Raw genomic sequence first — 24050 nt, 5'->3', positions numbered from 1 at the left:
CCACATAGTCTGTCAAGAATTCTTCCGGGACTCGCATAACATTCTGCCCAGTTTTCTGAAGCATTTTTTAATAAATAGGTGGGAATCAACACTAGGGAAATTGAAATCATCAACTATAACAATCAAGTTATATTTTCACCTTTCCAGAAGCTACCAGCTTATCATCTCCTCATTGTACCAATGCCACTAGCGGGAGGGGAGGCTATAGAATACTTCCAGAGCGATTACATCTTTCCTGCTATTACACTAATCCTGTTGAAGGGATTCGGTCTGAAACGTCAACTGATGAACACTGGGGTGGGCAGGTGCGATAGAACACTCCCAGTGTGATTATTTCCTTAGTGTTTCCGACTTTTACTCATAAAATACGGGGTAAACATGTATCATCTATCTACTGAACATTGTACTAAGTTACTGCTATTCTTCATACTTACTGTACTGACGTGAACACATTTCAAAGCATTCAACTGACTACATGATGCCCTGTCCACAGCTTATCCTGACACAGTCTCTCTGAATGTCGAGTCTACACTTCTATCCACTGCTCCATCATTTGACCTAACATGCAGCTTCCATCCTTCATATCAGCCGAGTTTAAACAGACACCAGCAACTCCAGCAGAACTGCCTGCAAGGTATATCCCGTTCCCTTTGTACACGTTGAAATGGGAACAGAGCTTCCTTCCAATTCCCACTTCTCCTTAATCACAGGGTCAAAGAATCTGACAATTCAATTCATAGAAAATACCTAAGGATACCTGACGTATATAAATGTAAATTACTGGTTGGTATTTGCACAGGACTAAAAGAAATGCTAAGTTGGGACATGTCGCTCCAAGAGGGCTTGCTCTCAGCAGAGGCTGCCCAACAATACACTCGAGTGTCAGTATATCATTGCAGCTTGCAATGACCAGAAAGTCAATGAAATACTGCTGCTGTACATGGTAATTTCACATTTGTACGGGTGGGAACTGTACCAAACCCGAGGGGGCCCTATATTCTCGTGGGCATATTTACTAGAGCTGTTGGGAGACATTCGTGGCTGAAAGAAGCCCATAGTTGGGAGATAAATATCAAAGGATATGCATTTATTTTCGAAAGGACAGGCAGGAGGTCATTGGCTGTGGTGTGTCTCTATTGGTAAGAGCGAATTTATTGAATGGCTACGAGATGGCTCTTTAGAGCAGCTTGTGCTTGAGCCCACTCGGGGAAAGGCTCTCTTAGACTGGGTCTTGAGTAATAATCCAGATCTTATTAGGAAGCTTAACGTAAAGGAACCCTTAGGAGGCAGTGGGCATAATATGATCGAATTCATACTGCAGTTGGAGAAGGTGAAGCATAACTCACATGTATCAGCATCGCGATGGAACAAAGGGAATTACTGAGGCATGAGAGGGGAGCTTGCCCAGCTGGATTGGAGGAGGATACTGACAGGATGACGGCAGAGCAGAGATGGCTGAGGTTCCTGGGAGAAGCTCACAAGGCACAGGATTATTATGCCCCACAAAGGAGCAAATTCTCAAATGCTACGGGTAGGCAACCATGGCTGACAAAAGAAGTTAAGAACTGCATAAAAGCCATGGAAATGGCAAATAAGGCAGCAAGCTGAGTAGGAAGATGGATGATTGGAAAACTTTTAAAATCCAACAAAAGGCAACTAATAACAGCTATAAAAATAGAAAAGATGAAATATGAGAGCAGACTAGCCAATAATATAAAGCAGGATAACAAAAGTATGATTGCAAGGTTGCGGATGTTGTTCCCTCATTCAAAAAGGGAGTAGGGATAGCCCAGCAAATTATGGACAGGTGAGTCTTAATTCTGTGGTTGGTAAGTTAATTGTGAAGAACTTGAGAGGCAGTAGTTATGAACATTTGGAGAGGCATAATATGATTAGGAATAGTCAGCATAGCTTTGTGAAAGGCAGGTCGTGCCTTACGAGCCTGATTGATTTTTTTGAGGATGTGACTAAACACATTGATGAAGGTAGAGCGGTAGATGTAGTGTATATGGATTTCAGTGAGGCAGTTGATAAGGTACCACATGCGAGGCTAATTGAGAAAGTAAGGAGGCAATGGATCCAAGGGGACATTGCCTTGTGGATCCAGAACTGGCTTGCCCACAGAAGGAAAAGAGTGGTTACAGACACGGAGCCTGGACTTGGACTTGGATTTGGACGGGGGACGACAAAACCAAACAACGACAGTCCATTCGTATCTTGGTTCGGAGTACCGGCACAACGGCCTGCAACACTCAGCTGGACACAAGAGGACAAAAACAAACAACGACAGACAATTCGGATCTTGATTTGAAATAGCGGCAAACGACCTGCAATCCTCAGCTGGACACGATACGACAAAACTAAACAATGACAGTCCATTCGTATCGTGGCTCGGAGTGGCGGTAAACGGCCGGCAAATCAGCTGGCCAGGAAAACAACAGAATTCACAAAGCAACCCCGGGCACCGAAGCAACTTAGAGTCCACTATTCTCGGCGTCCCGGAAAGTGAATTGCCGCACTGGCTTGTAAGATGGTCCAAATTCTTGGCGGCCCGGAACGAGCATTGCCACACAACCCCGGAGACGCACCCGCAGCGGGTAGATGTGAGCCGGAGTTTCTGTACTGCCGGTTCGAAAAAGGATCAGGTGCCCTAATCAAGGAGTCCAGTGGAACACAGGGAAAAGGAATGGTTAGCGGACCGGATTGTGACAAGACAGAAAGACAGACAGACATACTTTTTTGATCCCGAGGGAAATTGTGTTTCGTTACAGTCGCAGCAACCAAGAATAGTGAAGAAACATAGCAATATAAAACCATAAATAATTAAATAATAAGTTAATCATGCCAATTGGAAATAAGTCCAGGACCAGCCTATTGGCTCAGGGTGTCTGACACTCCGAGGAAGGAGTTGTAAAGTTTGATGGCCACAGGTAAGAATTACTTCCTATGACGCTCAATGTTACATCTCGGTGGAATGAGTCTCTGGCTGAATGTACTCCTGTGCCTAACCAGTACCTTATGGAGTGGATGGGAGTCATTGTCCAGGATGGCATGCAACTTGGACAGCATCATCTTTTCAGACAGCACCGTCAGAGAGTCCAGTTCCCCTCCCACAACATCACTGGCCTTACAAATGTGTTGGTTGATTCTCTTGGTGTCTACTACCCTCAGCCTGCTGCCCCAGCACACAACAGCAAACATGAGAGCACTGGCTACCACAGACTCGTAGAACATCCTCACCATCGTCCGGCAGATGTAAAAGGACCTCAGTCTCCTCAGGAAATAGAGACGGCTCTGACCCTTCTTGTAGACAGCCTCAGTGTTCTTTGACCAGTCCAGTTTATTGTCCATTCGTATCCCCAGGTATTTGTAACCCTTCACCATATCCACACTGACCCCTTGGATAGAAACAGGTGACACCGGTGCCTTAGCCCTCCTCAGGTCCACCACCAGCTCCTTAGTCTTTTTCACATTAAGCTGCAGTTGATTCTGCTTGCACGAAGTGACAAAGTTTCCCACCATCGCCTCAGCTCATCTCATCTCAAATCCCTTGCTGAAGCATCCAACTATGGCAGAGTCATCAGAAAACTTCTGAAGATGGCAAGACTCTGTGTTGTAGTTGAAGTCCGAGGTGGAGATGGTGAAGAGAAAGGGAGACAGGACAGTCCCCTGTGGCCCCCAGTGCTGCTGACCACTCTGTCTGACACTCTGTCTGTCTGACAACTTCATGATCTGGGAGAAAGGACATTTGATATACCGAATTAAAAATATTCCAGAATAATACAATTTAGCAAGGTATTTGGCAGAGTCTCACGTGGGAGGTTAGTTAAGAGATTTCAGAGGTCTGGCATTCGAGATGATGTGTTAAACTGGCTTTGACATCGGCTTCTCGGGAGAAGTCAGTAAGGGGTAGAAGATGGACTGATCCTCGCCAGTGAGTAGTCGGGTGCCGCGGGGATCGACGCTGGGTCCATTGTTGCGTAACATCTATGTCAGCGCAGTGGATGATATAATTACTGCAATGTTTGTTTTCGGTTTTGCGAGAGGTAACTTACATGCGTCTAGGACTGTACTCATTAAATCGGTTCAGAATAACTGTAGTCAGGGATCTTCTTTTGAACACACCACGCAGAAATTGGCCATTCTGCCCATCCAGCGTTCTGCCCCACGCAGAGAAATCATGTCTTTTGTTCCGCAGTGCCGCCCGCCTCTTACTGTAACTGGTCAACTCCCACCTTCCCCCCGTCCCCCACCACAGTTTACCACGTATCGAGGCCCTGAACAGAATTAAAGTCTTTGCTTCTGCAGGACATTGAGGAAATCAGCTTGAAACGCCCACAATAAACACATTCGCAAAGAGAAAACAACACGCATTCATCTGAAATGACAAGATTTGGAAACGGAACTCCTGCTGCCGAAACAGCCCTTCGCCCGCGTGCTTTGAAATCGTAACCCCTGAGTAGAGAACTGCATTGTTTTAAATCTCGACGATCTCAATAGTTCAGACGAAAACTGCAGCGTCAATAACACCACCTCCGCCAGAGGAGGGTTACAATCCAAAACACAGATAAGTTGATGATTGGAAATAAAGATCGGAAATAAATATCAGAAGCTGAATTAGTCTCACCTCAATTATCCTAGAATGTTCTGTCTCCGTCTGGTTATATTTTCAGGTCGATTTCTTCCCCCTTCATACAGACAGTCAGGCGAGGATCATTTAGTGCATATGGGGAGGGGCCGGGTTGCTGGTCGGTGAGACTCACAGCGCGGGTTTCTGTGTCAAGCTGCTGCCTGTCCGCAGGGCGGATTCCGACACGCAGACATTCCTCAGAGCGGGAGCGGCTTCTCTGCTGAAACCAAATCCAAATGGTTCGACATTCCGCGCTCGCAGTCAACTGTGAACAAAATTGTCTCAATATTGTCTTTAAATACTTCTGTTACAGGGAATAAACTATAAAAAGAATGATATAGAAACGCAGGTTCTCCGGTGTCTGCAATCTGAATGTCCACTTGCTACAATTGGTATCAGACTTTATTAGATTCCAGTATTTTTACCTCAGACTCCCATCATCTGTTGTTTTAATGTGCGTTTTGCGCAATTTAATTAAATAAATCGATCTGTGAACTGTGTCATTCTGAACTGCGACATTCCGAACAGTCCCTCAGTTATTCTGAATAGTTTCTGTGTGTGTGTGTGTGTGTGTGTGTGTGTGTGTGTGTGTGTGTGTGTGTGTGTGTGTGTGTGTGTGTGTGTGTGTGTGTGTGTGTGTGTGTGTGTGTGTGTGTGTGTGTGCTTGTGCGCGCGCGCGTCTCTGTGTTAAAGATCAAGAGAGAGAGATCAGAGACGGGACTCTGTCCTCTGAGAGATTTCGGATGTCGCTGTCGGAGCGAAAGGTTCTTCTGCACCGACTCAGTACAAACCAACCAGAGAATGTTGTGATTGAAGGTAACAATATCGTTTCTTTCAATCCATTTGGTCAAAAATTAATTCGTTCACTTGAACATTTCCCTTCTACCCTAGTATTCCCTCCCTATCCCGACAGATGCCGAGCCGCGGGGTAAACGTTCACTGGTTCTGGAGTATCAGACACACCATTTACCTCTGATGTTGAAACGGGGCGGAGTTCAGTGAATTTCCGGGTGACCGGTGTGATCACCATGCACCGAGATTTCAGTCTGAGCCGCTGCTCCCGAGGCGATTCGGTTATATTGCGTCTGTCGCTCATTACAGATACACAGGTCCGAGTGAGACGGGGTAAATGTGGATTACAGCAGTTCTGCCTCCGCAAACCCTCGCCAGTCTGGGACGTGTCGGATATCGGGAGGAGAGGGGACTGGGACAAATGGAGGAGGCACAGACGGGAATATTAAAGACTGGGTTGACTGTCAGTCGCGGCCGCAGCTCGGTTCTGTCCGGATTTCCGTGTAGATCTCACATTTCCCTTGTTCTTCCATCACAACCAATGGGGCGGAGGTTCGCTGTTTAATTTAGCGAATCCCAGGCTGTGGAAGGGATTCTGAAAGGTTTTATTCTTCACCCTGCGTGAGGACGGGCTTCCCGACGCTGGACGAGTTTGAGCTCAAACATTCCTGACCCGTCTCGGTACCGGGAGTCGCAGCTCTGCTGAAATCAAACCAAGCACTTTGGACAAATTTCCCCCAGAGGAAATCTGAACAACTTTTGACGTATATTTCTGAGAGATTCTCGATTACAGAAAATCTATTAATATTGTTTTATTAACACTAACATTAAGATATTATTGCGTCTTCATCCGGACAAATGTTGTCACAAGAAAACCGTCGCCGGCCGTCAACAACGGGCTTCATCTCACAAGCAGCGCTTGTTGACCCACATCACGCCAAAACTCATCAGAAATGCTCCTTCCCTGATTTATTTATTTAGCTCCCCCTCCCCTTTTTATTCTCTCTCGGCCCATCACTTTGCCTGTTCTCCATCTCAATCTGGTGCTCCCCTCCCCCTTTCTTTCTCCCTAGGCCTCCCGTCTCATGATCCTTTCCCTTTTCCAGTTCTGTATCTCTTTTCCCAATCACCTTTCCGGCTCTCAGCTTCACCCCACCCCCTCCGGTCTTCTCCTATCATTTTGCATTTCCCCTCCCCCACCTACTTTCAAATATCTTACTATCTTTTCTTTCAGTTAGTCCTGACGAAGGGTCTCGGCCCGAATCGTCGACAGTGCTTCTCCCTATAGACGCTGCCTGACCTGCTGTGTTCCACCAGCATTTTGTGTGTGTTGCTTGAATTCCAGCATCTGCAGATTTCCTCGTGTGTGGATAGAGATGCATTGTTTAAAACGGAGCTGGTGAGGAACGGCTTTAGCCGGAGAGTGGTGAATCAGTGGATCTATTTCCCACAGGCAGCTAGGGAAGCGACGTCTTTATTTATATTTAAGGCAGTTTGACAGATTCTTGATCGATCAAGGCAAGAGGGATACGGAGATTAGTCAGTAGACTGGGGCTGTGGGGAAAAATGAATCAGCATAATGAAATGGCGGAGCAGACCCGATGGGCCAAATGGCCTAACTCTGCTCCTATATCTTCCCGTATTATGGCCCTATTGCACGTGACAGAGGCTTGTTTAGGGAAACCTTTTGCTTCTAGAGATCACAAAGCCAGTAAATCCAACTGATCTATGGAAAAACAATGCACCGTGTTGAGATTTTAAACTGGAGAAATCTATCAGAAAGGATTTGACGTGTGGATTGGGAGCAGCAATTTTCTGGCAAATCTGTACGTGGTAAACAGGAGACCTCCAAAACGGAAACTGTGAGAGTTCAAAGCCTGTACGTGGTAAACAGGAGACCTCCAAAAGGGAAACTATGAGAGTTCAAAGCCTGTACGTGCCTCTCAGAATAAGAGCTAAGTGTATCCGTTTGGGGAAACCGAGGTTTTCAAAAGATATTGAGGCCTTGGTAAAGAAAGAAAATGCAGGTGCATAACAGGTATAGATAGTTAGAAACAAATGCGGTATGTTTGGGGTCGAGGGAACGTAAGGAAATACTTGAGAAAGCTACCAGAATGTTTAAAGGAAGGCATGAATTTGCAGAACCTAGCAGACAAGGTGATGGAGAATCTTATGGGATTATACTGATATTTGCAGAACAAAATGATCGTCAGGGACAAAATTGACCCTCTGGATTATCAATTTATTGCAATTTATGCATGGAGACAAACAAAATGGGGGAGATTTTAAATGGTTTATTTGCATCTGTGTTATCTCTGGAAACGGACACTGAATCTACCGAAGTGAGGCAAAGCAGCAGTGACGTCATGGACCCTGGACAGAATGCGGAGGAGGAGGAGTTTGCGGATTTGAGGCAAATCAGGGTGAATAAATCCCCAACGCGAGACAAGTTGTTCCCTTGGATACTGAGAGAGGAAATTACAGAAATTGCAGGGGTGGTAGCAGACATATTGAAAATACGCTTAGGAACAGGAGAGGCACCGGATGATTTTATGCTCACCTCAAATTCGAATTACCTGCTGTTGTTTTCACGATGTCTTTAAATAAATCAACCCGCGGCAGTCCCGACCGCGACATGACACAATATAAAGAACTGTATCAAGGGGGAGGGGAAGGGCAGGGGGTGTGTGTGTGTGGAAGTTCGTGAGGGGGAAGCTGAAGATGTGTTTCCCTCTGTGAGTAGGTTGAGAGAATGAGAAGGAGCGACAGAGAAAGAGATGGAAAGAGAGGAGAGAGAGTGTGTGTGAGGAGGGGGAGGAAAGTAGGAGGAGTGTAAGCGACAAAGAGCGGGGTAACTAGAGGGGGCGAGAGCTTGAGTTAGAAGAGATGAGTGTAGAAGAACTGGATTATGAAGAATGGTGAGACGATAAGTAACAGAGGTAGAGAGCGGGGAATGTGATAGGACTGGCACCTCAATGTTCCGCAGCTCCGTTGTTTCAGACTCAACAAAGTTGGTGGGGGGGGGGTGTAATTAAAGGGGCTGGTGGCGTCACTATTCAGGCAAAATGTCATGATGACTCAGTCAGGCCAGACTGGAGAACTTGTCCACACACAACACAGAAAAGTGCAGCACAGCAGCAGGACATGCGACCAAAATGTTGTGCCGAACAAGCTAAAATGCAAATCACTACATCCCTTCGACATACGTCATGTCCGTATCTCCCAAACTTCCTTACCTCTATGTGCCAACCCAAACGTCTCCTAAAAGTCTCTAATGTATCTGCCTCCACCACCAAACCAGGTCATTTACAAACAGCACAAACAACTGAGGCTCTAGCGCCGATCGCTGCAGACTCTCCTCATTACAGACCTCCCGCTCGAATGTCCCTTCAACCACTACCACCTGTCTTCTATACACAATACAGTTCCGAATTCAGGCAGCCGATTCACCCTGGACTTTCCCTTGTTCCCTTCACAAACTGAACAGCAAGATTGGCTACTGGACAGTCCTTCGGGACATTGCCTGTGGCAAAAGATGACAAGGATACTGGTCAAGGGGCCGGCAATCTCAACTCCCGCCTCCTTCAATAACCCGGGGCTAATTAAACTTTGGGTCTGATCCACCTTAATACTCACCTTAATCGACAAGTGTCCATTGGAACAGGTTCTTTTCTGGAAAGAAAATATACTATGTCAGTGGGAGAACATCAAAGGTAAAATTTTGAGAGTTTAAGCTTTTCTGGGTCTGTCAGAATAAAAAGAAAAAGTAACACTTTTTGGGAATCTTGATTTTCAAGAGATATTGAGCCCTGGTAAAAAGAAAAATTGAGGTGTGTGTGATGCAGAGGCAGGTTGGAATGAATGTGGTACCTGTGGAGTATAGGAATAACAGTGAATGCTTAAGAAAAAAAATCAGCATCTCCATAAGAAGGCATGAGGTTACCCTAGCAGAGAAGGTGATGGAAATCCGATGGGATAATACAGATATTTTAAGAACAAAGGGATTTCAAAAACAAAACTGACCTGTGGATTTTTAGAATGGTACTTTAGGCGTGGAGACAAAAGAAAAACAATGCGGGCGATCGTAAATGGAGATTTTATATCTGTGTTTACCCAGGAAACGGACAGAATCTATAGAAGTGAGACACAGCAGAAGTAGGTCATGGACGTGATACAGATTACAGAGAGGACGTGATTGCTCATTGAAGCACATTAGAGTGGATAAATCCTCAGAGATTGACAAATTGATCCCTCAGACCCCGAGGGAGGCAAGTGCAGAAAGTGCAGAGGCCATAGCTGATTTGAGGAAGGTGTAGGGGCAGCGAGAAAGGGTGCCAGAGGAATGGGACAGAGGGTCATGAGACGCGTATGGGAAGAGTGGGATAGGCGAGAGGAGAAAGCATGAGGAAAATGGAGAGCGAGGGTGAGAGAAGGGTAGGAGACCAGGGAGGAGTAAGGGGTAGGGAGAGTGAGGAATATGAGTAGTAGTGAGGGAGAAACAGATGGTGTATGAGACAGGATTAGGAGATTGAAAGGGGGAGGGGAAATAACGGGGGCGAGGAGGGGCTGAGGGAGTGGGATGCAGAAGGAGAGGTGTGCGTCGAGGAGAAATCGGTGTGTGATAGGGGTAGCGAGCAAGGAGGGATGTAACTGAGGATGCGTGAGATGGTCTGCAGGGAGGGAGGGGTGGTGGACTCTGCGAAGAAACAGGGTGACGAAGTCGGACGGCGAAGAACAACGAGTGAGTGAGATGGCATCAATGACGACAGTGAGCGAGACGGGTTGGAGGCAGAAGGGGGGAACGTGTTTGCTGCGGAGGGGCAGGAGGGTGAGCATAACGGTGATGGAGAGAAAGAGAGTTGAAGTTGTCGGGTGGCGAGGTCAGAATTATTGGAACAAGTATTTATTTATCTACGTTTGTAAGGATGTTCATCATGGCTTTTCACGAGTCACTGAACAAATCCAGTGTGAGATTGGGGTTCCTGGTCTTGGGACACCACAGCGGGGATGTTCAGCACGCAAAGTTCCTGGTCTGCGATTTTACACGGGAATTCTCCACAAACGATTCATTCTCGGTCTCTGGATCTTATCGCGCACCATTCCAGGCTTTACCACGCATGATTCTCATTCCCTGTATCCCACAGCAGGAGATTCACTGTGCACAGTCCCCGGTCTCCAGGTCGAACGTGTTAACCTGTCGAGTCCCATTGATCTGCTCTCCATCCCCTCCCATCCATGTTCCACGAAAAAAATGCGATGCTTATGGAGTTGAGGAAAAGCGAGATAATAAGGGAGAAAGAAAATATGAAGGCTAAAAGTTGGCGTAAGGTTGCTTTGCAGAGAAGATGAGTAGGAATCCTAAGGGATTATACAGGTATTTGAAAAGCAAAAGGATTGCAGGGGACACAAATGATCCTCTGGATTATCAGAATGGTAATCTGTGCGTGGAGACAAAAAAGATGGAGGAGTTCCGAAGTGGATGTTTGCACCTGTGCTCACTCATAAAAAGGACACAGTATCTGTAGAAGTGAGGCCATGGACGTTGTACACATTACGGATCAGGAGGTGCTTAGACAAATTAGGGTTGATAAATCCTCAACGACTGACAGGTTGATCCCTTGGACCCTGATGGCAGCGTATACGGAAATTGTAGGGATGCAGCGGATATATTAAAATTATGTTTAGCGACAAGAGACCGACCAGAGGATTGGAGGATAAGTATTCTTGTTCCACTTTTTAGGAAAGGCACCAAATTTAAACTAGAAACTTATAGGCCAGTGCTCTTCATATCTGTAGTGGAAGGAATTGGATGGACCAGAATAGTTAACATTTGAACAAACAGGCCTGTTTAGGGACTTCGTGTTTTCTAGAAAATCCTGTAGGTTTTTTTTGAAGAGGAATGTTAACAGGAAAATTGATGAAGGGAAGGCATTGGGTATTTTCTACATGGACTTTAGTAAGGCTTTTGACAAGATCTCGCATCGGATGATGGTCAATCAAGTTCATTCTTCGGGCATTGGCGTTGTTAGGAGAAGGCGAACAGTGGGAGTGTCGTGGTTTCTCGTGCCCCACAAACGACCAGGAGACGCAGAAGATTTTTCAAGAAGTATTAAACTTTAATTTGCAAATCAAAGCTGAGACAGTCAGTGAGCTAGTCGCTGATTGCCCACCGATCCTTGTACATAGCATTTTTTATAGCAATCTCCTGGTTTAGTTGCATTAGCATATCCAATCGGTCTATAGGTACAAGTACATCCGCCACTATTGTTTCTACCTATTGACTTAATCATGTTCTAATCTACATCTCTTAGCTACCTCTCATTAACACACCATTGTCTTCTACATTCTTAAGATTTCATTCTCCTACTAAATTGGGTACATGCATAGCAAATAGCAAGTTCAAACTACATAATCTACATCAAAGCTGACTACATAGCTTTGGTTACACAGCAAACAATGCAACTTTTGTACTCCAATAGTAGTAGATGGTTGCCTCTCTGACTGGAGACCTGTGACTGGTGGAATGTCGCAGGGATCGGTGCTGATATCCGTTGTTGTTTGTCACCTATATCAGTGATATGGATGATAATCTGATTAACCGGATCGGCAAATTTGCGGATGACAGCGAAGTTTGAGATGCATTTGACAGCAAGGAGGACTATCAGAGCTTGCAGAGGAATCTGCATCAGGTGGGGAAAACGGGCTGAAAATGGCAGATGGAATTTAATGCAGGCCAGCGAGTTGTTGCTCTTCGGTATGATCAACGAGGATAGGTCCTACACGGTGCACGGTAGGGCACTAAGAACTGCGGTAGAACAAGGGCGCCTGGGAATACAAGTCCACATTTCATTGAAAGTTGCGGCACACATAGACAAGGTAGTAAAGAAATGTTTGGCACGTTGTCCTTCATAAGTTAAAGTATTCAGTACAGGAGACTGCGTGAGTTAAGAAGGTTATGAGGCCTAATTTGGAGTATTATGAGCAGTTTACATCACCTACCCACAGGAAAAATGTAAATAAGATTGACAGAGTACAACGACAATTTACAAGGATGTTATTGTGATTGCAGACCCGAGTTATAAGGGAAGATTAAAGAAGGTTACGACTTTGTTCATGAAACGCAGAAGATTTGGGAGAGATTTAATGAAGGTCTACACAGTCATGAGGGGTATAGATAGGTTACATGGGGTAGAGGGATGGGGGGAGAGTGAGTATTAGGTCAGGCGATAGAGGGAACTGAGAGTCCCATTTTTAATTAGCACACTACTACTCCCCACCCCACCCTGGTAGCTCATTTTCAATCAGCCCATCACCATGCCCCCTTGGTAAAACTTCTGGCCATTTGGAATAGCCGAATTTTAAGAGAAGCAAATTCCACAAGTATTTCCGGCAGGATGTGAATCAACAATCACTGCTTGTGAAACGAAACCCGCTGTTAACCGTGAGCGAGGGGATTTCTTGTGACAACAGTTGTCCGGATGGAAATACAATAATCTCTCAATGATGGAGTCTATAAATGTTAATAAACTCCACTGAATCGAGAGGCGCTGAGAAAATCATTGGCTATATTTTTTCCCAAATGAGTTGGAATATGTAGTCGAACGTGTTTGCATTAATTTCAGCAGAAAGGCGGCTCCCTGTACTTTGCCGGACAGGCCTGTTTACTCACTGGGCGGAGCTCAGGCCCGCCCAGAACCCGGACTGGATCAAATCCGTAGCCTGGGACTGGCTGAGTTCAACAGAGAAACTCCGCCCCACTGGTTACGATGAAAGAAAAAGGAGAGATCCACACGAAAATCCGGACAGAAAGGTTAACGCAGCCTGTTTGTTTCCCTCTTTAGGGTTGCTACATTGATCCCACTCCCGCCTCGTCCCGCTGTCAGTCCCGTCCTGAGCCGGTGAGAGTTAGTGTGACCCGGACTGCGGCAGTCCCGCTCTACCCCAGCTCACCCGGTCCTGTCCATCTGTAATGAGCGACGGACACATCACAGCCGAGTGGCCTCGGGAGCAGCAGCTCAGACTCAACTCTCCGTACAGGGTGAGCACACTGGTGCAGGACCAGTGTCGGTCACCCGGGAAGTAAGACTGAGATTTCCCAGGACCACACTGAACGCCGTCCGGTTAAACATCAGAGGTAAGTGATTCTGCACAACGATTCAGCGTTTACAGCGAGGCTCGGCTTTGATCGGAATCGGGAGTGAATTTAGTGGGAGGAGGGAGTCCTGACATGTTCATGTTAACGAGACAATCATTGTCCAAATGGATTAAGAGAAACGATGCCGTTGCCTTCAACCAGAAATACTCTCCAGGGTGGTTCTACTGAGTGCGAGCTGAAGGCATCTTTCACCCCGATAGTGACACGTGAAATCCCACGGGGTAGTGACTCATCACCGGTCACTCTCTCTCCCTCATTAAAACACAACTACTTAAAATAACAGGACGAGATCCCAGTCACATTACGAAATGTCGCTTTTGGTAATGCCTCGGTTCGATTTATTTGAAGAAAGCCTGAAAATTATTTTAGCACATCTCCAGATGAAGCGAGTCTGAGATTAAATGAAAATGCTGGAAACTCGCAGCAAAGTAACTGGTAACGTTGTGGGATCGAGACCACACGTAATGTTCTGTGCAGCACGTCATTGGGACTATCTCTTCCTGTAGCAGAAAGGGTTAAACTTCCTTCAGATTTGAAGGGCAGTGTTTTGTCCAACCGGTTGAATTTAGTTTCTGCATAACGGCCGCTCCCTGTTCTGAGGAATGTGTACGAGCAGGCAAATACTTGCACGCAGACACTGGGCTCCGAGACTCACAGAACAAGCCGCACCTTCCCAATCAGTCAATTTGGCCGCTTGCCCTTTCCATTCCAGTCCTAATGAAGGAACTCGGTCCGTAACGTCGACTATTTACACCCATCCATAGATGCTGCCTGACCTGCTGAGTTCCTCCAGCATTGTGTGTGTTGCCATGGTTACGAGAGATCCGTGTGGGGCAGTGGGCGGGGTTATTTGTCAGAAACGACACACGGTATCCACACTCTCAGAATATTCTTGGGGAATTACGGTGAGAATAATTCAGCTTCTGATATTTGTTTCGGACCTTTATTTCCAATTAGCCAGTCCTCTGTGCATTGGATCAGCGGTCAAGGAGATATTTTAAGCCATTTTTGTCTGTGGTGCTTTTTGTGTTCCGACTGTTACCTGCTTGCACAATTTACATTTTCCACAAGTTAAGTAAAGATTAAGAACAACTCTAGAACAATGGTCACCTGTTTCAAAGCAAGAGTGCGAGATCCGTACAGCAAAACACCTGCTTCGTTTTCAGAATGTCTTATTTCAGACGAATATATCGATTGTTCCTGTGCCGATTGGGAGAGTTTTGAACTCTACTCCTCAATGGCTAGTGAAAGCAAAGTCTTTGACTCAGTTTACGGCCGATATTGTTGAAAGACAGCGGGATTGAAGTGTTTCAGGGATGGACGGGGGGAAGGGGGGGCTGGGAGAATGCGTAATGACATTTTACATCAGATCTGCCGTGACCTCATTATCTGCAACAGCAGCTTCTAGCGGCCGTGTGGTCCAGTTATACGTATTGGTATGTTGACACGAAAAGCTCTGACAATTTAATCAGTGCAATTTAGTATAATGACGGCATGCGAAGAGGGATACGATTTTATTATAGGGTTGAACTGGAAACAAATATTAATATTATTTACCTGCTGATAAATAATCAACACACAAAGCTGGAATTTAAATAATTTAATTTATAATTAAGGTGAGGGGCTCACGGTGAGACGATTTGGGGAACCTTGTGTGCCCGTCATCTGCCAGACAACCGTTGTCAGGAGACGTGCGAGTTATTTAGCTCCATTGGTGCCAAAAAGTGTCAATCTCTGCCTCATCTCAGACTGAACTCCCCGTGCAGGTTAAGCACCCTGGTCCAGATCCACTGCCGTCCACCCGGGAAGTCAGAGTGAGGTTACCCGGGACCACACCGAACGCCATCCGGTTACAGCATCAGAGGTAAGTGGTGTCTCCTATATCAGGGTATAGGTTTTATCTGTTTCCCCGCAGGGCAAAGGGTTGAGTGAAATATGAAAGCGACGTCGATCATACCCAAACGAGAGTGAGTTGTTGGGTAAATTGGAGTTTGCCGGATACGGAGCAGCTGACACACAGAACGAAGTCCCACAGAACCACAACCCACTTCTCCCAAATCAATCAAACATCTGGCCCTTCCCCCTTCCTTTCCAGTACTGATGGAGTACTGATAAAGCTGTTCACCCTCTCAACCCCAGATCCACTGATGTCAAAGGGGGTCAGCCTGTCTCCATTCCTCCTGTAGTCTACAATCGGCTCCTTAGTTTTGTGACAATGAGGGAGAGGTTGTTTTTGTTGACAAAAGACGATGTTGTTCAGACGTCAGGGCATGGAATTATGATATTGTAGCCATTACTGGAATTTGATTTCACCCAACAGTCTGAGGGATTTAGAGGAACCTACTTATAGAGAGATCGCAGACTATGCCAAGAAACAATTTTTCATTTAGTAAGTGAATTAACTTTCCATATATTGACTGGGACTCCCATGCTGTAAAAGGACTAGATGGGGTAGAGGCGTCAAAAGTTCCCTTAATCAGTACGTAGAATTCTCGACGTAGAGGTTAGGAAATGATCCAGGGCTAGAGACATATATTAGTGTATGGGGACACTTTGTGTCTAGTGATCATAATGCCATGAGATTCCAAGTAAATACGGAAATACAGAGGCCTGGATCTCTCTTGAGATTCCAAATTGCAGAAAGCTCAATTTTAAGGATTTGACAAGTGTGGATTGGGACAGAATGATTTTTGGCAAAGGAGTACTTGGTAAGTGGGAGGCCTTCAGAAGTGAAATATTGAGGATGTCTAGTTTGTATATGCTTGCCTAAATAAAAGTTGAAAGGGAACTGGTGCAGGTTACCTAGGTTTTCAAGAAATATTGAGGCCCCGGATATTTTGTTCCTCTAAATGGCTCAGACTGTTGGGTGCAGCCAAGAGTCGTTAATGACTACATCATTGCATCATGACAACATGACTACATCATTCAACGCCGTGAGCTCAGTTGACATTTTTTACTGGTCTTCTGTTGGTTTCTAAAAGCTTCCCAACGGGTTTTGCTCGTTTGTTTGCCCTTTCTTTGGCTTTTATGCTGGCTTTGGTTTCTCATTTCAACCACAGTTGTGTCCTCCTGCCTTTCCAATGCTTCCAATTCTTTGGGATGTATCTACCACGCACCTCGTAAGTTGCTCCCAGAAACTCCAGCCATTGCTGCTCTGTCGTCACTCCTACCAGATTCCCCTTCCAGTTAAGTCTGACCAACTTCTCTGTCACAGAAACATGGAGAAGATCAGAACAGAAACATGCCTACTCTGGACAATCAGAATGGTAATCTATTCGGGAGACAAAATGGATGGGGGTGGTTTTAAATAGTAGTTTTGCATCCGTATTTACACAGGAGATGGACACAGAGTCTATAGAAGTGAGGCAAGGCAGCATCAACTTCAGGGACCCTGTACAGATTACAGAGGTGGAGGTGTTTTCTGTCTGAAGGAAAATTAGCGTGGATCAATCCCCAGGGCCTGGCAAGTTGTTCCCCAGGACCCTGCATAAGATAAGTGCAGAAATTGTTGAGGCCTAAGCACAGATATCTAAATCATCCTTAGTGACAGGTGAGGTACTGGAGGATTGGAGGACAGCCAATGTTGTTCCTCTGTTCAAGAAAGGTTCTAAAAATAAACGAGGAAATTGACATCAGTAGTGGGAAACTTATTGGAACATTTGTGCAGAAACAGAATATATAAGTACTTGGATCTACGTGGATAGATGGCATGGGTTTGTGCATGGTAGGTCATGTCTAACCAATCTTCTCTCTAGTTTCTCGAGGAAGTTATCAGGAAAGTGGGTGAAGGCAAGGCAGTGGATATTGTCTACATGAACTTTAGCAAGGCAATTGACGAAGTCTCATATGGGAGGTTGGTCAAGAAGATTCAGTCACTCAGCATTCAAGATGAAACAGTAAATTGGATGAGACAGTGTCTCTGGCAGAATTCAGAATGTGCTAGCAGATGATTGCCTCTCTGACTGGGGGCATGTAACTAGTGGTGAGCCACAGGGATCAGTGCTGGATCTGTTGTTGTTTGTCATCTATATCAGTAATCCAGGTAATAACATGGATCGCCGTATCAGCTAATTTGTGGATGAAAACAAGACTGGGGGTTTAGCAGACTGATAGAAGATTATCATGGCTTGCAGTGCGAACCGGACCAGGTGGAGAAATGGTGTGAGAAATGGAAAATGGAATTTAATGCAGCCAATTTCGAGGTATTACACTTTGGTAGTATCTACCAGGATAGGTCTTACACAGTGACTGATAGGGCACTGAGGAGTGTTGTTGAAGAAAGGGATGGGACAATATGTCTATAATTCACTGAAAGATGTGTCACAGTTCTATAGGGACAAAAAGAAAGAATTTGGCACATAGGCCTTCATAAACCGAAGTACTGAGTACAGGAGATGCATGTGATGTTGACGTTGTACAAGACAACGATGAGGCCTTATTTGGAGTATTGTGTGTAGCTTTGGTCACCATCCCCAGGAAAGATTTTTAAAAAGTTGAAAGAGTTCCGAGAAAACTCGCAAGGATGTTGCCAGGTCAGGAGGTCTTGGGTTATAAGGAGAGTTTGAACTGGACTTTATTCCTTGGAACGCAGAAGACTGAGGGGAGATTTGATGGAAGTGTACCAAAATTATGAGGGCATAGATAGTGTAAATTCAAGCTGACTTTTGCTACTAAGATTGGGTGGGACCACAACCAAACGTCATGGGTTAGGAGTGAAAGGTGAAACATTAAGGTCAACATGAGGCGAAACGTCATCATGTCATCGTGCGAGTGTGGAATGAGCAGCCAGCTCAAGTTGTGCATGTGAGATCGATTTCAGCATGTTGGAGGTTTGTACAGGTACCTGGATGGTAGCGATATGGGAGTGGGCAGATGGCCAACGGGCCTGTTTCCGTCTTGTACTTTCTATGACTGTTACAAGAACCTGAAATAATACTAATATTCATTCTAAATCCTTTGAACAGCTGTGTGGAACAACTATTCATCTCAGCAGGATATATTTACATGGCTTTAAAAATGTGGCACTTTAAATTGACAGTACATGAAAGAAAGTCAACATAGGTTACTTGTGTGAGATTGTTTCAGTTGCCCTGGGGCCAGGCACAAATGCAGCTCAGTGGAAACAGGGAATAATACCAATTCGAGAGCCAGACTGAGCCAAGTCACAGTTTGGAGACAGCAGAAACATGGAAAAAAATCCAACAGCACAATACAGGCCCTTCGGCCCACAAAGCTGTGCCGAACATGTTATTACCTGAGAAATTACCCAGGGGTAGCCATAGTCCTCAAATTTTCTGAGCTCCATATACCTGCCCAGGATCCTCTTAAAGACCCAATTGTATCCGCCTCCACCACCGTCGCCGGCAACCCATTCCACACACGGACCACTCTCTGTGTAAAAATCTTACGCCTGATAACTCACCGGCACAGATTCTTATAGAGGCAGGAGGAGCATCAGAGAATTTCATGGGCATTCCATTTCCCAGCACTGTGCCCAGTTAGAAGGTCATTTCTCTCTCCAACTTGGGTTGACCTTCACTGTAACACTGTGATGTCAGATCACACCTCGGCGCCCAAAGTGATCTCATCTTAAATGTTGTCCTTCACCCAGTGATTGATTTTGCTTTTTTTCAGGTTAAACACGGCAAGAAATTTGTCTACGGGAATCTCGAACACAACACGCCAGTCTCGCTGTGTCTGCCCAGATATTTAAAAAGTGGAATGGGGTATTCGTGCAATCATCCTTCCTGCTCATTTCCCGATCCTACCTGTTTCGACTGGGAAGGGACTCGCTCGGTCATTTGACCTACAGGCATACCCGTCATTTTACACCGGGAAGCGGCCGTTCATCTGCTCAGACTGTGGGAAGGGATTCACTCGGTCATCCAACCTGCTGGCACACAAGTACCCAATTACCGACACACCAGTCGGTTTACACTAAGGAGAGGCCGGTCACCTGCTGAATTTGTGGGGAAGGTCATCTGACGTAATGGCAGATCAGCGAGTTCACACTGGAGAGGGGCCATTCACCTGCTCAGACTGTGGGAAGGGATTCACTCAGTCATCTCACCTACTCAAACACCAGTCAGTCCACACTGGGGAGAAGCCGGTCACCTGCTCAGACTGTAGGAAGGGATTCACTACATCATCTCACCTACTGAAACACCAGTCAGTCCACACTGGGGAGAAGCCGTTCACCTGCTCAGACTGTGGGAAGGGATACACTCGGTCCTTTCAGCTGAAGGCACATCGGAGACTTCACACTGGGGAGAGACCATACATCTGTTTTTTGTGTGGTAAGGGGTTCACTCAGTTATCTAACCTAAAAGCACACGAGTCAGTTCACGCTGGGGAGCGGCCCTTCATCTGCTCAGACTGTGGGAAGCGATTCACTCGATCATCTCATCTGAAGGTACATCAGAGTGTTCACACTGGGGAGAGGCCGTTCACCTGCTCAGACTGTGGGAAGGGATTCACTCATTCATCCTACCTGAGGAGACACCGGGTAGTTCACTCTGGGGAGAGGCGATTCTCCTGCTCCGACTGTGGGAAGGGATTCAATCGATCATACGACCTACAGAAGCACCAACAATTTCACACTGGGGAGAGGCCGTTCACCTGCTCAGTCTGTGAGAAGGGATTCACGCGGCCATTCGACCTACAAAGACACCAGCGAGTTCACACTGGAGAGAGGCCGTTCACCTGCTCAGTCTGCGGGAAAGGATTCACTTTCGCATCTCACCTACAGACACACCAGTCAGTTCACTCCGGGGAAAGGCCATTCAGCTGCTCAGTCTGCGGGAAGACATTCACTCAGTCATCTAACCTACAGAGACACCAGCGAGTTCACAGTGGGGAGCGGCCGTTCACCTGCTCAGACTGTGGGAAGGGATTCGCACGGTCATCTAATCTACTGAGACACCAGCGAGTTCACACTGGGTAGAGGCCGATCATCTGCTCAGACTTTTGGGAGAGATTCTCTCAGCCATCTGCACCAAATGTGCATCATTGAGTTTCCACTGGGGAGAGGCCGTTCATCCGTTGTGAATGTGGGAAGGAATTCACTCAGTAATCTAACCTTGTGACAAGTGGAGTTTAATATTCTGGATCTGAGACAAATAAATTAGTTCTATTTTAAACTCTGTCTCTGGTACTTAGTGAATTTATAACATGCCTAGTGCAGAGTAGAGAGTCAACTCAGGCTAGCTGGACCCAGCCAGTGATTCTGTTCCAGGACAGTCCTTTAAATCCTCCCCGGTTGTTCCACTCTCTCTCTCCCTGTCGGATGGGTTCCAGTCACCACTCTGAGGGTGAAGAGGCTTCCCTTGAATTCCCTGCTGACTGAAGAAGACGAGCTGACTGCAGTTCTGTCTGAGATGTTCTTCACCCCTCTCATCTCTGGACTGAGGAAGAATGACTTTGGTAGTTAACCTCCTTAATCACGAATCATTTCCACATTATGTGTCATTTTCCCTGCTTCTAAAAGTTGTTGAAAACACCCCTGTCCTTTAAAGACTGAAAGCAGAATGGAAAACCATCTGTTGGATGTTCAACAAAGCAGGGTCAGAAACCCGAGGGGTGTCTGCACAGGGCAGAGTTTGGGGCTCTGGATTATGAACGTATGATGATGAGAAGGGAATCAGCAGCGGGGCGTGGCAACGAATGACAGAGTAGCAACATTTGGAAGCTGATTGACAGAGAAAATCTTTTGTTTGTCTGACTGATGAGAGAAACAATAACTGTGGTGAGGTGCTCCACTGGTTGTGGAACATGTGTGTGTTGGGAATGGTTTTATCTATTAAGGTTGTTGTTCCTGCTTGTTTATCTTGTAGTATTATATCCGGATGGTTATTATGGATTGTCCTATCTGAAACAATGTATTGATTATCATATAATTTGTAAGATTTTGTCTCTAAAATTGGATAAGGCTTGAATTTATGGTGCCTTTATGAAGTGAGAGAGGGCATTCATGAGTTTGTATTTTAAAGATTTTGGTGAATGATATATGCCACTTGATTGTACTTTTGTAAGTAATCAGATTGAATTAAACTGCTGCAGGAGCCTGGAATGTCTTCGATTGTCTCTGGTTTCTCTTGGCATTTTCTGCACTTACTGCTTTGTTTGTTTGTTGGCAGAATCTGCGGGTAGAATGAAGGGATAGCAAATGTAAAAACAAACTCCTTGATGGGAATTGTATAGAGACCTCCAAACAGTAGTAAGTATGTGGTCCACAGATTACAATGGGAGATAGAAAATGCATACCAAAAGGGCAATATTACAAGATCACAAGACAAAGGAGCAGAAGTAGGTGAGTCTGCTCCGCCACTCCACTATATATTAATAAGAGGGTTAAAAATGAAACCAAGGTAAATTCATGTTTGATAGAGCTATTTAGAAGAAAGAAAAGTATAATTCAGATAATGGTAGTAGAATAATTCCAAGCGTGTACATTAAAACAAAATGGGACAAGGAATGAGGAATAATTATATCTGAGGAAGAATGGACAATATTATGCAGTTATCAATGGAGGTATACCAGTTCACAGAAATGGACGGAGTTTGGATGGAAAACCTTGATAAGATATTTTATTACACCCTCTCAGAAATCCCATTATGATAGTTAACTTCCTGTTTGCTGGAGAAATTGTGGAAATGAAAATGCAAACCATTATCATATTTTCTGGGATTGCCCTGTTGTCAAAGACTACAGGAGTGGGATACACAATGCCCTGAAAGATGTTTTAAATGTGAAATACCCTTAGAAAGTAAGACCATATATTTTGGGTATATACGTCAAGAATGCTAACAAAGAGATAAATATTTAATGAATTTTCTGCTGGTTACTGTTAAAAAGATTTTTTTTTACCAAGAAGTTGTTATCACAGGACAGCCCAACCTTAAACGCATGAATGAAAATTACAATGGACATTTACAAAATGGAGAAGATAACAGCATCTGTTAATCATAAGTTGGAACAATTTGATTCATATTGGGGGGAAATGGTTTAACTACATAACACCTCATAGACCTGATTTTATTCTCACAAATGAATGAAAATATTGTAAAAAAAAAGATCACTGCCTACTTGTACATAGTTTTCTCCTTTCGCTTGTTCTTTCTTTCCTCTTTTTTCTATAAGTGTATACCTCAGATGAATATTATGTGGAGATTTGTGGCAAATATATATGTACAGTACCTGAAATACATCTTATGGAAATGTTTGTTGATGATGAAATTCATTAAAAAAATAAATTACAATATAAAGAGTCCCGATGAAGGATCTTGGCCCGAAATGTTAATTCCCATCCACAGATGCTGTCTGACATGCTGAGCTCCTTCAGCACTTTGTGTGTAGTTCTCTAGATTTCTAGCATCTGCAGGTCCTCTTGTTTCCCAGATACTAATATATATTTCTTGAGAGAACAAGCTGGTAGTGGGGTTTGTGGCTCTGTTGGTAAAATATTAAATAAAATAATTAGAAAGAGGTGGCATAGGGTTTGAACGTGTAGAATCTGTGGGTGGAATGAAGGAATAGCAAATGTAAAAAAAAACTCCCTGATGGGAATTGTATAGTGATTGCCAAACAGTAGTAAGTATGTGGTCCACAAATTACAATGAGAGATAGAAAATGCGTGCCAAAAAAGCAATGTTACAATAGTCATGGGGGATTGTCATGCAGGTGATTAGGAAAATCAGGATGGGGTTGGTCTCAAGAGGAGAAATTCCTAGAATGCCTACAAGATGCATTTTTAGAGCAGCTCGTGATTGAGCTCACTTTGGGATTAGCTATTCTGGATTGGGTGATGTAACGAACCGGAACTAATTAGGTCAATTAATTTCAAAGAACCCTTAGGGACAAGAGATCTTAATACGATTAAATTCACCCTGACATTAGAGAAGGAGAAGCTAAAGTCTGATGCGGGATAATGAGAGAGGCATAAGAGAAAAACTGGTCAGAATTGATTTAAAAAGAACACGGGCAGGGATGAAGACAGAGCAGCAATGGCTGGAATTTCTGGAAGCAATTCGGAAGGCAAAGGATATATACATCACAACGAGGAAGTAGTATTCCAAAAGGAAGGTGACAAAACCGTGGCTGATAAGAGAAACCAAAGAAAACGTAAGAACCAAGGAGAGAGCATAGAGCAAAAATTACTAGGAAGTTAGAGAATTGGGAAGCTTTTAACAACAAACAGAATGCAACTAAAATAATTAAGAAAGAAAAGTTGGAATACATCAGTGTGCTAGCTAGTAATATTAAAGAGGATACCAAATTTTTCTTCAGCTACAAATAGTGCAAAAGAGAGGCGGAAGTGGTCGGGACAACACGGGGCTGCAGAAGATGGAAATTAACTCCATTGAAGATTAGCAAAGAGATTAGAGAGTATTTGTTATAGAGAGTGCAATGAAGATTCACCTGACTGATCCCTGGAGTGGTGCGGTCATCATATGAAGAAAGATCAAATATGATAAC

General features: G+C 44.9%; 1 protein-coding gene across 1 annotated transcript; it reads left to right on the top strand.

The window, feature by feature from the left end:
- The first annotated feature begins 12040 nt into the window (after positions 1-12040).
- On the top strand, positions 12041-21096 carry LOC140723305 (uncharacterized). The gene is made up of 2 exons (XM_073037906.1): positions 12041-12212; positions 19784-21096. The coding sequence occupies exons 1-2, from the start codon at positions 12041-12043 to the stop codon at positions 20518-20520; spliced, it is 909 nt and encodes a 302-aa protein (XP_072894007.1). The 3' UTR covers positions 20521-21096.
- Positions 21097-24050: the final 2954 nt, after the last annotated feature.

This window comes from Hemitrygon akajei, unplaced genomic scaffold (genome assembly GCF_048418815.1).
Source record: "Hemitrygon akajei unplaced genomic scaffold, sHemAka1.3 Scf000108, whole genome shotgun sequence".
Classification (NCBI taxonomy): Eukaryota; Metazoa; Chordata; class Chondrichthyes; order Myliobatiformes; family Dasyatidae; genus Hemitrygon; species Hemitrygon akajei.
This window is presented reverse-complemented; position numbering and strand designations above follow the sequence as displayed.